The sequence below is a fragment of the Myripristis murdjan genome, chromosome 20 (assembly GCF_902150065.1).
Source record: "Myripristis murdjan chromosome 20, fMyrMur1.1, whole genome shotgun sequence".
NCBI classification, from domain to species: domain Eukaryota; kingdom Metazoa; phylum Chordata; class Actinopteri; order Holocentriformes; family Holocentridae; genus Myripristis; species Myripristis murdjan.
In genome coordinates this window covers 10,285,145-10,303,189 of record NC_043999.1, presented here as the reverse complement: position 1 = coordinate 10,303,189, position 18,045 = coordinate 10,285,145, and the positions used below count along the sequence as shown (strand labels likewise).

The 18,045-nt window shown below is 40.3% G+C and overlaps 2 protein-coding genes across 3 annotated transcripts in view; both read left to right on the top strand.

Annotated features, from left to right (window-relative positions):
* Nucleotides 1-4,561: 4,561 nt before the first annotated feature.
* On the top strand, nucleotides 4,562-5,623 carry LOC115378851 (mannose-specific lectin-like). The gene is made up of 3 exons (XM_030079375.1): nucleotides 4,562-4,659; nucleotides 4,952-5,045; nucleotides 5,233-5,623. Exons 2-3 carry the CDS (start codon nucleotides 4,956-4,958, stop codon nucleotides 5,491-5,493), a joined length of 351 nt encoding a protein of 116 aa, XP_029935235.1. The 5' UTR covers nucleotides 4,562-4,659; nucleotides 4,952-4,955; the 3' UTR covers nucleotides 5,494-5,623.
* A 9,807-nt stretch (nucleotides 5,624-15,430) lies between these two features.
* nrbp2b (nuclear receptor binding protein 2b) overlaps nucleotides 15,431-18,045 on the top strand; it is a 33,083-nt gene continuing 30,468 nt past the window's right edge. For both annotated transcript variants that reach the window (XM_030079712.1, XM_030079711.1), the window contains exon 1: nucleotides 15,431-16,167. In XM_030079712.1, the coding sequence (XP_029935572.1) occupies nucleotides 16,048-16,167 (120 nt within the window). In that variant the 5' untranslated portion in view covers nucleotides 15,431-16,047. The remainder of the gene's footprint in view (nucleotides 16,168-18,045) is intronic.

Genomic DNA, 18,045 nt, shown 5'->3' with positions numbered 1-18,045 from the left:
TCATCTTTGGCCTGATTCACTGACAGGTTGCGTGCTCGCTCCATGTTTTTGTCAGCTGAGCGTAAACAGTCGCCACCCTCAGTGACCCCGACCCTGAGTTTTGCACAGTGCACCTTTAAAGGAATATTCCAACATTTTGGGCAACTTACCCAGTCAGACACTTTATGTTTGATACCATTTTCACCTCTGTACATCCACTGGCTCCTATAGGTAGCATTTCCTGTTAGCTTAGCATAAAGACTTGAAGTCTATGGCAGTTGTTAGCCTGCCTCTGTCAAAGTGACCAAACAAACCTTACAACAACTCTGAAGCTCACTTTTTTTTTACACGGTGTATCACGTGGATATGAAATACACATCTTGGAGTTTTTTCGTTGTCGTTTTAGGAGAAGTTAATTTGTGCCAGAACTACCTAGCCTATACCTTCAACAGTAAGCAGATCAGACGGATTAGAAGGAAGGATGAATGTGTTTATAGCTCTACCATCTATCTTCTCAGACGTAGATTGTGCTGTGACAGGCTGTATGCAAATGGCCTTACTGTCTGACAACACTTAATCTTCTCCAAACAAAGTATGCTTTTAATAAGGTAATGACCAAAATGTCCATTTCGAAAACAGATTTGTTGACCATTCAGTTAACTGTGGCTATTATGGGGGGAAAAAAGAAAGAAAAGAAAAAAGTACATAATGTACACATTGCAGCTGCAGTGTGAGTGTAAAGCTGCAGCCGGTCGTTTTACACACTGGTGGCTCCAAGTGGCAGCCGAGAGTAACTGAAACATTAGAATTTCACACTTACATGTCATGAGATGTGTTGCCAATAAACTGCATATAACACACCCATGCTTATTAACTCAGCTGGTCTTATAATACAGAGACAAGAGAGGCAAAAGATCTGACGCTGGTGAGTCCAGCTGCTGCACAGGAGACAGTTTGTACTCGAAAATGAAAATGAAATGCAGACTTTGCACTATTAACCTTGATGCAGTTAAGTCAGATATGGCAGGAATTTTCCAGAGCAGCTGACTCCTGAAATGAAAACCATGCAGGCCCTCCTCAAAATGATATGTCCATATGTATCAGGGATGATTGCTCTACACGACCCACCTCCCGGTCTCAGCGAACGCCACTTGAAGTTTCAATTTGTCTCTTCCTGCGGCAGAGAAGCGTCCGCACCAGAATTTCAATCAGGCAAACAGAAAAAAAAATAGTGACTCAGTTAGAGAAGCAATACCCTTTTACGATTTAGGTGTCTAAGACAGCTACATGAATACTGAGTGCAGCTTGAATTGGTTGCAATCACATCTCTTTTTTAATTCTCTATGAGATTTAAAAAAAAAAAAAAAAAACATCAAATAAGCAGGAGGGTGCACAAACTTTTCTTTTGTTGAGTGGCTCATACGAAACAAACTCTCCTGTGTCTTGCAGTCTGGATTCGGGGTGCGATACATCTACCACAACTTCCACCTGAGACCCACCAGGTGTGCCAAAGGAACAGCTGAAACAGACCTTCAGAGATGCCCCTTCAGGAGTGACAGAGTAGGAAAATCTCTTTTGTTCTGCTTTAACTAAATTTGCACTCAATCGAAACATCAACACACTCTCATATCTGCTTTACTATTACCTTACAGCCGCTGATGGACTGTGCCGTTTGCTACAAAATGCTGGCAGATGAGATAGAAAATGAGCCTAAGCCTTATGTACACTGCATCCAAAGGCCAAAACTCACACAGGTAAACGCTACTTGTGGTTTTTGGAAAAAAAAGTTACATCTACTTCACAGCAATTCCTCCCTAACCCATATCTTCCTCTCCTCCCATTTGTTATCTCAGCAAATGACAACAGCCAGACTGGATCACTGCAGAAAGATGGCTTACAACAGCGGAGCTCCCACACTTTTGGCCGTGTCTACTGAGTGAAAACATCTACTACAATAAATACAGCGTATCTACGATGAAGCTACTGAGGAATGTGTAGTCAACCTGTAGCATGTTCATTTTATTGTGGTGAAATTTCTATTATATGATATTTCTAGCATCTCTTATTTTGTATGCATTTACCTGGGAATATGACATCCTGCCCCACATCCAGTGATTGAATAAATTACACCAAATCACCAAATCATCCGTTATTTCCTAAAAGTGTCTTTTTTGTTGTCTTTGGCAGAGAGAGCAAAGCCTCCCCTGCCAGATGTTTATGAAGACTTTTTTTTTCAGCCTCTCTCTGCTCTGCTGCATCAGACCCTCCCCTTCTGTAAATTCAATCCGATACAGATGTGAGAATGTTGTTTCATGAAAACACCGAGCCAAATTTTAACTCTGGGGCTTTGTGGGTGATGCAACAAGAATGCGAAACAGATGAGGACTGCACAACTTTATATAACATATATAGTGTGGTGCGCTACTTGCCAGGCTTGCAGGGTTGTAGCAAACATAATGACACGGAGGAGGGTAGCTTACCCTGTGGGCTCAACCTCTGCAGCGCAGAATGCTTAAACAAAAAAAGCATGGCCACATTTGCCTGTGGAATTGGGTGCCTGCCTATTTAGGTGCACAGTGAACCCAGTACCCCTACAAACCACTGATTGCATAACCAAGCTTCCTTAAACATGTAAATTAACTTCACCAAATGAACTCAAAATATCCAAACTGTCTCCCGTGCTGTATCACTGAGGTTTGAGATTTACCCTCTTGTGAAAGTCATGAACTTTAAAGGAGAGACAAAGAAAAGTGGTTCACCTTGGGATTGAGAAAGTACATGACCCATCATCTACGAAAATCAGCCTGTGGAGATTCGATCTCAGACTAACAATGACTAGTTGTCTGCAGATTCCTTTGTGTAGGGGCGGAGAAAAGCGGCGCCATGAGAACTTTGTAGCTCCATACAACCGGCAATAATCATCCCACAAAGGATCATCCCTCACAATCACACACACACACACACACACATGCAGAATAGAGGAAGAGCATTAAGGTCATAGTATAAAACTGTAATGACACCCGCTCTGCTCCCTCCACCCACACCCGATTTCCTTTCAAAGCAGCTCCAAACTGTCTGGAGCGGAGCCCAGGCGCTGCTCGGGAGACAAAAGCTCAGTGTCCACTATCGGGCCAATTGAAAATACTGTACGTACAGTGTGGCTCCGCAAAACCTCTCTGTACAGTAAGTGCTTTGCATGTTGCCACATTCAAGCCGTTATCACGTTAAAGGGAAACTCCACCCCAACACACACCCGGTGCAGTCTATACATCCAGTTTCTGTGTGATTTGGCAAGGTTTCCAGTCTGCTGCGATTGTCTCTGTCCCCCTGCACCTCAACATAACAGAGCAGGATGGGTGTTGGATGGCTATTAGAAGTATTTTCGAAATAGAAGTTAAAGCCTCAAAGATGATGATACAGGTATCTGGCATCATCCACAGTCCTCGGGGGCAAAGAGTTTAGTTGGGAACAATTTCCTGCTGAAGAATAACAGCAAACTGTATCTATTTTCCCTTAATTAGCACAAATTTGAGGCGGATAGATACCGTTTGCCACTGTTCTTCGACAAGAAATAGATCCCAAGAAAAAAAGAGCACAGCAGACTGCATGGAAACCTCAGCAAAGCACACAGAAACTATTCGGATGGATCGACTAGACTAGGGGTAAAATGGGTGAACTGCTCCTTTAAGACCGCCAAGATAAGGCTCACTTATCACAGTTGTGCTGTTTGACTGACAGCTCAGTGTACCCTCACAGATGCACTCATATGCAATATCAATCAAACTGATGATACAAACTGAAAGCTCATTTGCACGGTCAGCAGTTTTCTCACTACAATGAATGATGCACAGAGGTGATGTAAAGCGCTCACAGGCCATCATGAAAAATCATCAAACCAGAGCATTTATCACATAAAAAACACCACCAACATCAGTTATTTAGCACAATGACATGCCTATTCCACTTTTTTTTTCTTTCTTTCCTTTTTTTTTAAGCCCCTTTTTAGAGTACAATGAAGCACTATTGCAATTCTATAGAAAGTCAAGAAAAAAAAAAAACTCAGCTGCCTGTTACATAACTGCACCTCCCTTTATGGGTCTCTGTACTGATTGTATAACCAACTGAGGGAGAAAAAAAAAAAAAAGGCGTCTTTAACATTGCAAGACTCAAGCTGTTTCCAGTGGGCTCCCACAACATGATGCACCTCGAGGGTTATGTTGTGGCACAAAATATTGTTTATAATTTTCCGGTGGCAAAAATGCTACCTGATTGACCCTGTGGGCATCATGGCAACTTTATGGCAAGTTCACCCATGCACATAACATATGATTACTGAGCAGGGGTGTGTTTGTAATGGATGGGTAAAGCTTGAGAAAAATTCTCCCTGTTAGAGCTCTCCCTTTCTCAAAGATGTCATCTTCCAGGATCATGTAGCTACAGATGCCACACCATGAGTTCATTGTAACCGATGGAGTAATGCTGCAGGGGATATATTCAAGTCATGTTCTGCATGCAGGTGGCTGCGATTCAAAGGGGGCTTGACAACCTCCCCTCTTTCTCTTCCTCTCCCCCTCTCTCCACCCCAAACTCTGAAGATATAAAGATGGGCTGAGCGGCTCTGCATTTCACTCCCCTCAGCTTTCCCTCTGCCCTCCGTCTGGTGTTGGACTCCCAAAGCCTGTGAGTATTGACCACTTCCATACTGAATGCTGGATTCATATTTTACTGCATGAATGCAATGCAATGTAAAATTAGTGTCATTATATCCATGTCATTCATTTTGCAGGACTGAGCTTTATAACTAATTCAGGGTCATAGTGGTTGCACGTTAAGGTTGATAATCAGTAAATTATGATGCTGGATGGTGATAATAAAAGAATAAAAGCATAAAAAGCAAAGAGCTTCAACTCATGAAATGCCATACCAAGGCCAAAAGCATTTTAAATAGATGGATTACTTTTTTTTTTTCTAGTATCATGAGCAGGAACTACTTGTCCAAAAATGATGAGCTCCGCAAGGGAGACTTCCTGATATCCAACAACCGGGAGTGGAAAGCCCTCTTTCAGGTCAGTAAATTTAGAAGATTTGTACATGTGTATTATGTTCGAAATCAACACTTTTTTTTTTATTTTGCTACTGCTCATCAAGAAGCATGTGTACTGGTCCTTGTAAAACTGCACACAACAGCTGCATCTTATTTCGCTGAGGTTTTATTAGAACACTGCACAGTTTGACGGCAGTTTTGTGTCTCAGGAGGATGGTAACCTTGTCATCTACGGCTGGAAGCCCATGTGGTATTCAGACACAGCGGGATCGGATGCTATGCGCCTGTGCATGCAGGCAGACTGCAACCTGGTCATGTACAACAAGGACGACCAGCCGAGGTGGCACACAAACTCCAGCAAGAAGCAGTGCAACATGTGCCGTCTCCACCTGACTGATGATGGCACTCTGGTGGTGCAGAGGGAAGGCGAAGACATTTGGACCTCTGCTTCCTCCAAAGGCATGAAGTAATGACATGCAAACAAAAAGTTTTTGTACCACAGTGATCTGCACTTGAATTTCACATTTAGGTGTCAGGTCATGTAACCAGTGATTCTGATTTGTAAACTTGAACTCAATAAAAACATTTTTTAGAACTGGATTTTTTGTCTGACTTCATGCTTCTGTGTGTGAATGTGTGAAATATGATAAACCAAAGTTTCCAGTTGGGGCTTGAGCTCCTGCCTCCCGGCTCTCCTTCATAGATTAAAGAAAAAAAAATGGGAGTTTTTTTCCATAGAAGAATTATCCTACAGGGGTAATAAAGGTAACAAGGACCACGCCCATTTCTTTTTTTTTCCCCTCTTAGAACCTTAAATAACACATTTTCATGGGTATGTGGCTCTAGGTACGTTTCTGATGAATTCTGAATATAATATACAACATGAAAATCACAATGAAAAGTGTATTAGTCTAAATAGCTATGCAAAATTATACTAATTATACTACTTAAATGTAGAATTTCATATATTAAGATGACATGACCAGTTTCATAATAACAAATGAGCTAAAAGTTAACAGATTAATTAGTCTTTTGCTGGATGTCAGAGGGATTGTGGTTAATTGTTACAACATGAAAAAGCACAAATAATCCTGATGGTGTATTATAGTATTATTATTAATGGAGCAGATAGCTATTAGCTCTGCAGCACTGAGACAAAGATTTGCATTGTCATGAATTCTGGCAAAGTGGTTCTAGGCTGGCGCTCATCATGAAAGAGGAATTTTCTTTCTTTCTTTACTTAGAAACAAGTGGTCGTTTTCAATCAGGCCAAAACAGCGTATTCAAATTACATGTTCAAGAAATGTAATCTTGAATCAATGGCAGCTGCCTCATTATCTGAATTTAGTTAAGCGGAATGAACACATCCCTGTCTAACAATAGGATTCCAGTCTCAACCTGTATCTAATGAATCAATGCATATGGTATTAATTATGCAAGGCCAACACTGAAATGAGCAATATTCCAAGTTAAATCCATCTTGATGATTTTTTTCACCGATGTCTTTGTAAAGTAATAAGAAACAACTGCACTATGTTGATAAGGTAAGCAGCCTCACTCCTTATCAAATATTTGTTTTTTTTGTTTGTTTTTTTTCCAGAGTTTAGAGGTGTTGAAGAAATTTTGCTGTTCGGCCAGAGGTTCAGGTTCCCACGGCCAAAGTGCCAAACTTTCCTTTATCCAATCAGCAAGCGGAATTGAACTCAACTTGGCACAGACACCTCGCATGATTCAGAGCCGATAATTGCAAGACTTCTTCCATTATTCCTTACCCACTATGAGGTCAGGAGGTGTCTTCTTGCTTTCTATAAACTGTGGGCCTGTAAAACCATTTGAGACATTTACAACAATGATTAACAGCTTTGAATAAACTTGAACTTGACATCTAGGGGCAGAAAGCACCCCCTATAGAATAGATGTATGCACCCAAAACAGAAATTAAGAAACGTAAGTGAGGAAGGGGTGCAGGTCTGGATGCATCCTGACAACGCTGCTGGTTGAATTTCTTAGGGAAAAGTATGGCCTGTGCTTGATCAAAATGCTTACATAATATTCTTGTTGTATAATATCAGTATTCCCATTACACCATGAGTAATAAAATTACGATGCTGCAAACAATCAGTATACTGTGACCATATTCTGGTGTTTTGTAAGCTTGCTGCCTGTTGTTTCCAATGCTGTGGCACCACCTGCTTCCCATACAAAGAACTAAGATACAGACTAAGACGCATTCAAGAGCAGAATCAGGCCCAACTGTTTCTTAACATGCGTATATTGTGTTTTTCCTCATTTGGTCTCACCACATTTCAGGAGGATACAATCTGTAGTTTTCTCAGCCAAGCATTTGAATGTTGAAGTGATATTTTATTATTGAAAGAAACTGAAAGAACTAAAGGAACAGTTTAATCAAAATACAGATATGTGCCCATGTATCTGTAGTGTAATCTATCCATTTCTGAGTAGTTTCTTTGTGATTTGGTGAGGTTTCCAGTCAGCTGACACCTCCCCTCCCTTCCCAGTGCACTGGGGCTGGATGGGTATTCGTTTATGGAGCTCAAACTGTCAAAAAATTTACATTGTGGAAAAACTCAGGAGCTGCAGCTATTCCGAATACACCCTAGGGTGTAGTCGGACTACACCTTAGGGTGTAGTCTGAATCCACCCTACACCCTAGACAGGGTGTGGAAAAACTTAGGAGGTCTGAATACACCCTACACCCTGTCTAGAGTGTATTCAGACTACACCCTAAACAACAACACAGAAAACTGGCTATATCCAGAGATTTAACAAGTGAAGAGGTTTGTTGGACACTATTTCCTGCTGAAGAACACCATTAAACTGTATCTATCCGCCCTGAATTCATAGTCCTTGGGAGCAGATAGATACAGTTTATTGGTGTATTCTTTGAGTAATTCTTTTGTTGAGTTCAAACTGTTATCTTTTGTTTAATTACAAGTGAAAAACTTAACAGCAACAGCTCTTTCCATAGACAATGATATCCAGGAACAAAGAGTTGGGTTGGGAACTATTTCCTGCGGAGGAACAGAGCACCAGCCAACTTCATCTATCCACTCTCAGTCTGTGTATCCCTCAGTATCTCACAGATGTAATGCACTCATATCAAGTCCTGATGATATAAACTGAGAGCAATCATGCTCTTTTGCATAGTCAGTGATTTTCTCATTACAACAGATGATGGGAAGAGCTGCGATGTAAAGCGCTCACAGAGGCCTTTCTGTTTCCTGGATGTGTGAGGGAGTGCAGCTTCTCCTGATCAATATCCATCACTTTACTTTACTTTTGCTTTTATTTGGCACAAATAAACACATTGATGAGATAGAAGACAGTTATGCAGAGGTTCAAACAGGCCTGCTGGGGGTAAAGGAAGCCCCCAAAGTGCTTAGGGCAGTCTCACCCATATCTATCATGAAAAATAAACATAAAGTCAGAACATTTATTGCATATTACAACAACAATAATTATTTAGCAGTGCAATGACATAAATATTTCATTCCTTAAACTGCAATTCAAAGATTTTTTTTTAACCAAAATGCCTCTTTATATTAGAATAAACCACTGTTGTAGTCAAGAAAAAATACTTTAGCTGCCTGTTACATAATCACACCTCTCTTTATGGGTCTGTGCACTCATTTACAACCAACCAGGAGAATAAAAAAGGGCTTTAATACTGCAAGAATAAAGCTGCTTCCAGTGGGTTACACATCACGGCAAATGGTAAAAGGACTGCATTTCTATAGCGCTTTTCTAGTCTACTGACCTCTCAAAGCGCTTTACAGTGTCTGCCTCACATTCATCTATTCACACACACACACACACTTATTCACACACTGATGATGGAGGCTGCCAAGGTGCCAAGCTGCCCATCAGGAATCAAATGGATGGACCCTGTGGGTATAATTGCAACTTAAAGGCAAATTCACCCAAAAACTTTACCATTCTGCAAAAACTAAAAAAAAAAAAAAAAAAAATCGTATTCAAATTCTCAAACTCTGCAACATAATTTCAAACTTGACTCTTTGTTTGTACGTCCCAAACAAATATAAATTAGTTACATGGGGGAAAAATTTTTTGCAGAAAATGGCCCAGTCAGTGTAATGACTTAAAGGTACAGTTCCTATGTAATTTGGTGAGGTTTCCAGTCAGCTGACACCGCTCTGGTCTCCCAGCAACCCGGGGCACAGGAGCAGGATGGGTAATTATTTATGGAACTCAAACTGTCAAACATTTTGCATGTGGAAAAAACTCAGGAGCAGCAGCTTTTTCCAAAAACAATGACACAGATAACTGGCCTAATTTTATTATAGTAAGGTTCAATGACAGGCCCATGGGATTTTCTAACCACTTGCTAAGTCACAATTGACTGCATAATAAAATATATGTTAAAATTTTGAACTTTAAAAGTCAGAAAAAACTCTATTATATCAAATGCAAAAGTCCATAACAAAAATTAGACATCACTGATATGAATATCATACATCATAATTTTATCATTTTATGTCAAATTCTCATGTCTTTTGAATAAAAATCTTCAGTGCTTTGTGCACAATGTAAGTGTCCTCTCATGATTTTGAAGTTTGGTTCATCAAACACTGTCCTGCTGTAAGGGGCATCCTCCTTTCTTTTCTGAATCTTATGCTTATCTTAATTGACGATTTCTATCTATTAAGCCTCATAATGACTTATCTGTTTAAGAAGCTAAAATTGAATTTCACATTTTTTTTTTCAAAAACAAATCTTGATGTGTAAGAAAAGATGCAGATACATTTCTGCCCTTTCTTGGCAAAAAATAATCAGATTTACATGAATCCTTCAGCTGTGTGTATGTGGATATTGAGTACTATGATGCTCTGTGGGTTGTAACAGGATATAAGCTGTGTAGCCTACTTATTGTATCTCGCAGGGGTTTCTTTGCCTTCCTAGTCCAATGCATATGCTCAAACACTGGCATCTAAATCTTGGTTCACGTATTTCTTACCTGTGTTGTTGTAGATTATCAAAATGTCAAAACTGCAATGGTTAAAAAAAAAAAAATAAAAAAAAAAATAATAATAATAATAAAAGGTTTTCACATATTCTGCACCCACTTCATAGATCTGAGTTAAAGCCCTGAGCTCTACTGCAGAATTTAAGATTAATGTTTACTTTATAATTACTTGATACATCATCAGCACCATTATTTATATTTTGTATGTACTCCCTAACATGATGAGATGTGTGATAATGTGCACATGTGTAACATACATAATCTAGATAAAGATTTGTAGGACTGCCTATGGAGTATAAGAATGTAAATGGGAGATTAAAGGGGAATATGTCCATCTAGACTTGATAAATTGCATGAGGGGCTGAGCTCGGTCCCCTGACAGTAAGTGATGAATCACTGGAAACCCTCACTGGGACTCACAGACTCATCTTTCCTCTCCACCCATCTGCTCTTGTGCTCAGACTCTCAGCAGAAGGGGACCACCTGCTGGAGTTAGAGTGCATTGCAATCTGCTGTTACAGTTTGATAATGGAGTACATTAGTCGCATTTGTTACTGTTTTTTACTTCCTCTGTTGTTATGTCCTTTGGCATGATGTTTGATACATGTTTTTTTTATTCATATTGTTTTCTTGCTCTTCATTGGATCCCATTCATTTTACTGTCTTTTGTTCCACTATGCTCACATCCTTTGGCCTTACACTCATTTTATCTCCTATGTCTGGCTTTTAATGTCTTTCTGCAAAGCTCTTTGTAATGCTGTTAAGAAAACTGCTACATAAATAAAGTTTATTATATATTGTTATTATTATTATTGTCATATAGTGTACATACAAGTTCCTCAGCATCATCAAGAGCACCTACCTCGGGATGTAATTTCCTCCATCCAGGATTCCCATCAGAGGCCTGACAGACAGTAGGATGACCTGTCTGAGGAAAACTTCTCTGCTGTATTTTTCTCAAAATTCACTGACTCAGAACCCGAGTGCCCATCATTTGGCCAGGAAAGAAGGAGATGGCTTAGATTCTTCTTTCAAACGTGTCCCAAAATAGATGCTTGAATGCAGTAACATCTGAAGTTGTGCCCTTTTTCTGATTGAGAAAAGCATGCACATCATTTTTTTTTCCCAGTGCAGAACTAGCTTTAAACCATCTGTGCAACAAGCAAGCCATATTTCTTGCTTTACAGTACTTAATTAGAGATGGTACATGACTTTTTGGATGTAATGCAGTTTTGGTTTAAAGCCATTATTGTCCCAGTTTTGGCATGAAGTGTAGTAGCTACATTTTTACTTTTTGGTTAGACCTTATGCTTGACAATGTGCTTCAAGTTCTGTCTTTGGATCACTTGGATCAACAAAAATAGTCTCTCTGCTACTTTGCTTTAAAACAGTGACACAGTGGAAATCTGAAAACACGTTTGGCATATCAGTATTATGATAATATAATTCGAAACTTTATTGATTTCCTCACTTGGGAAATTGTCTTTTCCCTTCCCCTCTACCACAGGAAGATCAGAGGTCAGTGTCAGCTACAGAACAATGCCCTTGAACTGAAACTGGTTCAAGGTCATGCTCATGGGTATGAACCTCCCTGAGTCTGCCTTGACTGATGCTCAGTGTTCAATAAACAGTATAATATGCAGAATAGCTGCTTGTGTTATTTTTCCAACAACTATTCATTTTTCTTACACTAATGTCTCTGTCTGTCTGTGTGAATGGAAAAATTGGAGGGAGAGAAATGGGGATGAATTGATTGTGTCCTTCCTTGAATTTGAACTGAAAATAGTGCTGTGGTTAATCTTAATTGGTGACAACTCAAAAAAAAGACAAATAAATTAGTAATCTTTTCATATAAAAGGATATATTTAGAACTTGGTGCAAACACTGTGGGCAGGAGGGAGTTCAATAGCCCTTTAGATGATGACAAGGCGTCCTTTCATGCCGCTGCCGGCCCCTCGCCTTGTTAGCGCAGCCTCTCTCTGAAACACCATTCTTAGCGTGGCCTACACAGGGCTTGTCTAGACAGCGCCATTGTCTCCACTGCTGCTTGTGCCAAGACTAAATCTCATTAACAGTGAGAGGGATTGGCAGGAGTGGGGACTCACAGGCAGTCTGTGAGCATTGTCTGCTAAAAATAGAGTAAGAGGGTGATTACTATATAGATCTGTGATTAGAGCTGAACTGTGAACCGGTTGTGTCTGATATCCACTGAGGTGCTGATGGTGCTGCTCATGTGAAAGGTGGGGCGTAAAATATGAGCACAGGCATAGCAAAGGCAACAGGGATTATATAAAAAAAAATCTGGTTAATTTTCCACATGAAATAATCCAGCAAATGCAAAATTTCTGCACTAAATAATTCAATTTTGCATATTGCATCCATTTACAATGACCAGCCCCACAGTTCTTGCTGCATATGTTTTACATTTCAACCACTAGATGGCGTCCTAGGTTTGTCATAAATAATGGATCTCTCTAACTCATGGAAATCTCTCCCTGATACTGAGAAATACAGACTAGTACCGTATTCCTACTGGCGGTGGCTCATAAGGATGCATTACACACTGCTGCCAGCTCTGCATTTAAAAGTCCAGTAGTGAGTCATGACAGATTGAGAAAGCAAATGCACCTCAAAGGCTTCAGTCCTTTTTCTTTCCAGTGAGTTCAACATTTGGGACGCTGTTAGGAATAATGTGGCAGTTTTATGACTCTGTCACCATTCAGTCAGCCTTCAGAAAAAGATTTAAAATGGACTTGTTTTGGGTGAATTTTAAAACAAATGAACTGGTGACCCTAATAAAGAGGGCTGCGTAATGAAGAGAGGAATAAGGACTCCAGGATTGGTGTTTTATTATGAGAATTGCTTACCACACTGCCAAGTTTTACTGCAATTAGATCTCCACGTCTGCTCTCTGATTTCCTGTTCCTCACTTCTTTCTATCTCTCTATCTCTCTGTGCTACTGGGGATCAGGACGGACACAACCAGAGAGAAGAGAAAGGAAAGGCAGACAGACACCATATAAGGGAGACTCCTAATCTTTTTCTTTTCCTATGTATTTTATCATTATTTTTAAAGGAAGATATGCAAAGGCCTAACCATTAACAACCTCTGATCTTGACCTACTAAAATGGAAACGGGCAAACTGAAGCTAAAGGGAACATTTTCTGTATTTTTGATTTATATTTGTAGTGCAGAAAGGTGTGCCGCAAATCTGGCAGAGAGACAAAAAATCAAATCACAGAATGCCAAATTTATCCCTGGGTTTTTGCAGATTATGCTCTCCTCCAGTGGTTTTGAAAACTCCCCAAGAAAAGTGAGCTTGAGGTTGTGAGATCAAGAGGTTTATGTATTATCTCATGGGACAAAACATAGTGCAGCTAATGCATCCCCCAGGCTATGTGTCTCAAATGTCATTAATTATTTCCACAGGCATTTTGGACGACACACTTGAATGGAAAAACTGCTAATTTACAGTCTGCAAAATTACGCCAGACGTCGGCTCTCTGTGGCATTTAACTTCTAATTTTCAAACTGCTCGTGTGATTTGTTTCACCTAGAAAGCTGCCAACCTACATCTTCTATGCCAGACTTTGCTTCTCCCTGTCCTATTAGTACTTTTAGTAATTTGTATTACAGCATACTATTCATTTCAAAGTAAGTCCAGTCCTGTGCTCTTGCTGGGTCCCATCAACTGGGCCAAATAATAAATGGAATTTGGGTCCAATTTCCAATCTTTCCACTCTCAAACTGGGTGAAATATAGCTTAATTTAAATAGAATGGCAAAAAATGAAGTTATTCATAGTTTAACACTGTCCTAAATTAACCTAGAACCCATCGAATTCCACTACAGCAAATAAGCAGGGAAACTAGTTGGTCAACATTATTATTGGATGTAGCAATGATTTTATAACAATATTAATTTCATACTAAAAGGGGACGAGACACTGTAATTGGGCTGGGAAATGACAGAACCACATATCTACACAGAAAAAAATCTAAGTAATCAAAGCACAGCGTACAGTCAGGTTAATATGCCCCCTCCTTCCCTTTTAATAAACAAAAATATGCTTATAGAATATTAGCCCAGCAGCAAACTCTTGATTTGCACTGTAAATAAAAGTTTCTGACACAGTGCCACAAGTGCCACAAAACATCATTAATCTGTAAATTGTCCCCTAATATTGAAAGTATAATGATTCCCTGATGAGGATGAGCCATTGTTTTCATATTTATAATGAAGCTGCACTATGATCCTCCTCAGCTAAACAGTGCAAGCATAAGCACTGATTTTGGGACTATGAATGAGTCATCTTAAACCGTCATGCCTCTTGTGGAAAATAATTTTACTAAAGCATGTAGTTATACAGACATGACTCATGATATGTAACCTGATGATGATCATTTTATTTTAATGGTATAAAAGATTCAGATTGACTGTACAAATAAATAGGTCAGGAGGGATCTTGATCTTGGCCTCACAATAGGTGGAGCTGATGAAAGTTATAAAAGCAAACAGGTGAAATACAGATTTTAAATCAGCGGCTCCATGGTCCAACTGGGTTAACTGTGCTCTGACCAAAGTGATATATAATAAACACTTCACTGCATCAGAATTCACTCTGAGTCATTCTTCTAGTTATTGAAGAAGTTATTCATATCTGTATCTATAAATATATCTTTTATTTAACTATGTATTAATTGATTTATTTTATGGCTACTGATCGGTTGAATTATATATTATATATAAAGGTTTCCATAGGGCTGAACTGGGTCCATTGGCCATCAGTGACCACCACACTTAAAATAACACATTAAGAGTGTACATCTATTTTATTTATACATACTCTATTCTATAGATATTTTGCTGATATATTTCAGTATACACATGATCAGTGCAAAGGTTTATAGATATTCTATAGATATATTGTAGTATATTCTAGTTTGTATTACTCATATATGGTATGTATAAGTTATTTATTTTTCTTTTTTTTATTGCTTTATTTATTTTGTTCCTCTCTAATAGTGTTGAGAGGCATATTTTGTGTAAGTCAACTATTGTCCCTGTGCAATGTCTGGACAACCTGCTGCTGTAACACAAGAATTTCCAATTTGGGATCAGTAAAGTACATCTATCTATCTATCTATCTATCTATCTATCTATCTATCTATCTATCTATCTATCTATCTGAAAGTGTGTTAGAGGACTATTACTCATCTGGCCCAAGTGGTGGGTTTTTTAACCACAATCTAAGCCAAAAGAAGAAATGTGTCTCAGTTGTGGTGGTAGTGAAACTTGTATTCTTCACTTTTCCTTTTTCTCAGCCTAGAATACGGTTTTGCGCGTGTTTTCGGAGGATTACGGTAGTGCTCCCTGTGCGCGCACCGCCTGGCAGGGGCTCACGGTTTCTGGAGGCAGAGCCAAGTCCACCGACAGACGCGTGTGGAAGATGATCAAAAATTAAGTCTGTTCCCGAAAAGAGAGGGCATTTGAACGGAGGAATGAGCGCATCGGAGTTGTAGGAAAACATTTCGGCTGGCAGACCGCAGACATGCGCATCCGCGGCGCGTAATTTCCCTGTGAATGGGCAGATAACAAAAACATTTCGCAATCTATTTTGCATGCAGCTTATTAAGGCGCATGAGGTCGGGAATATTTGCCCCGCTCAGATCTTCCCACGGCCTTACGGTGTCACGATGTCTCCGCTGCTGGATTATTTGCATGCTATAGTTTTTCTATAAAGGGGTGTGTGTGTGTGTGTGTGAGTGTGTGTGTGTATGTGTGGATTTGCTTGACTGACTTACAAGGCCGCCCAGCGGTGTGTGTATGCGTGTGTGCGTGTGTGTTTTATATCCATGTTTCTCTGCAAGATGTTTTGAGCGCCGAGGGGCTGAGGCGGAACGGCTGGTGTCGTCGGGGATTCTTCACTGCGCAGACAAGCGGCGACCGTCTGCGCTACCGCTCGTCTCGTTACCACAAACGCAGGGAGGGAGGCGAAAATCTGGACATACGGAATAAAATGACTATGTCCGTCCCGGAGAGGAATTCAGGATCCGAGGGGAAGGAGGAGGAGAGCGAGGATGAGAGCGAGATCTTGGAGGAAAGCCCCTGTGGTCGCTGGCAAAAGCGAAAAGAGCAGGTTGGTCTACGTTTTTAAATCGCCGGTGGCCCTATTATTTATTTATTTATTTATTTATTTGTCGGGGAATGATGGTGATGTGATGGCTGGAGGGAAGAAGTTGTCTTAATGGGCCGATTCTAGTCATGCAGGGCATCTTCAGTTATGCAAGGCTGGAGACAGGCCAGGGTATTTATTGCCTGGTGTACTGTCTGCATCCCACCATGTCCCACCATACAGCACTGTAACAGCAGACACAGCCCACCGCTTTACCCGTATATAGTGTATTACAGTGGTAGCGACACGAGGAATAGGTTAATTTGGTTCGTGGCAGAGACAAATTGTACATAGATGACTGCAGGGATCATTATGGCTCTTGCCTTTTGATCCTGAGTCTAAACTAACAGTTAAAATCCTCTCAGATGGGGTTCAATGTGCAAAATCTTAACTAATTGTGAGGTGCTGTTTGGTTGCTGGACATGAGGAGTTTTGGACCCCTGGTTTGTTTTAATGACAGCAGCACAAACCATATTTACAGTGCTTGTAGGTGACCTGTAAATAAGGCTCTTGTGTTGCCTCATGTCATCAAATGCACTATTTTGATTTCTAAATAAAAGCCCCGACTGGTCTCAAAGAGTTGCAACAGCTGCCTTGCAATCACATGTCTGATGTGGCTGCAACGCCATCCTTATGATTCATGTTTGCCACAGCAAAGGCGTAACAAATTTTTACACAGCCAACAAAACAAGTTCAATGACTATCTGGCAGAAGAAACGGCCATGTGAATGGCTGGGTAACTGTGAGCCGTGCGGGTGCCGCCTCCACGCACAACTCCAGATAAGCCTGAGAATTTAAGCTGAAGGTTATCTTGCTTGTACACACACACATGCACCCATACACACACACACACACACACACACACACACACACACACACACACACACACACAGCCTCCTCTGCAAGCCACTACCACCTGACCTTGCTCTCTCCCACTGCTCTTCTTACTGCTCAAAGCATTTTTCACATTGGACAGAACCACACACTCACACACACACCCCCCTAACCTCAATCCCAACCCCAGTGTTTTTCCGCCCATTGATTACCCATCAGTATAGCCTATATGAGTTGTGTTTTCTGGGTTGCCTCCACCATCGCATTTCCATTTACCCCCCAGTGAGAGCATCAGTCAATTCTTGTTGCTGTATTACCACTGCTGCTGATGATTTCATTTGAACCTCACCCACTAGCGCCATTTAAAATCACATTTCACTCGAATGTTTCGTAAGTATAAGCCACTCAACACCGACTGCAAACACGTTTTTTTTTTGTTTTTTGTTTTTTAAATAATTTATTCTAAAATGGGATACAACAGGAAACACATTTGTCTTAGTTGCCAAGCTTCATATTTTTGAGCTAGACTAATAGAAGCAAAAGGAAAGCCATGTGACACTATCTCTATGGTGACAAGCTCAGCCAGTAAGGGTGGCCTGCTTTTCATAAACCCACACATGAAATGCAGGTTAAAAAGTACAGCTGAAGTGAAATATCATACTGCATGTGTGGTATAGCACCGTCTAAGTGTATAAACAAACATCTTACGTTAGATGAAGTCTGTAAAGTATAGATTTCTAAAAAAAAAAAAAAAAAAAAAAAAGAGTGACATTTACCTGCACAGTTTTTTTTTTTTTTTTTTTTACTATGTAAGCTCACTTTCATGACACCGCGCTGTGTGACTGACTGCATGTTTTGCTGCTCAGTCCAGCAGGCCTGGGTGTGTCTAAGTGGCAGGCATGAAAGACACATGAGTACTCAGTAAATAAGGCAGTGGGTGAAAGGTCAGGATAGACACTGCCATGTCAATTAATGAGCTGCGCCATTACAGTGAACGCGGGCCGTGTG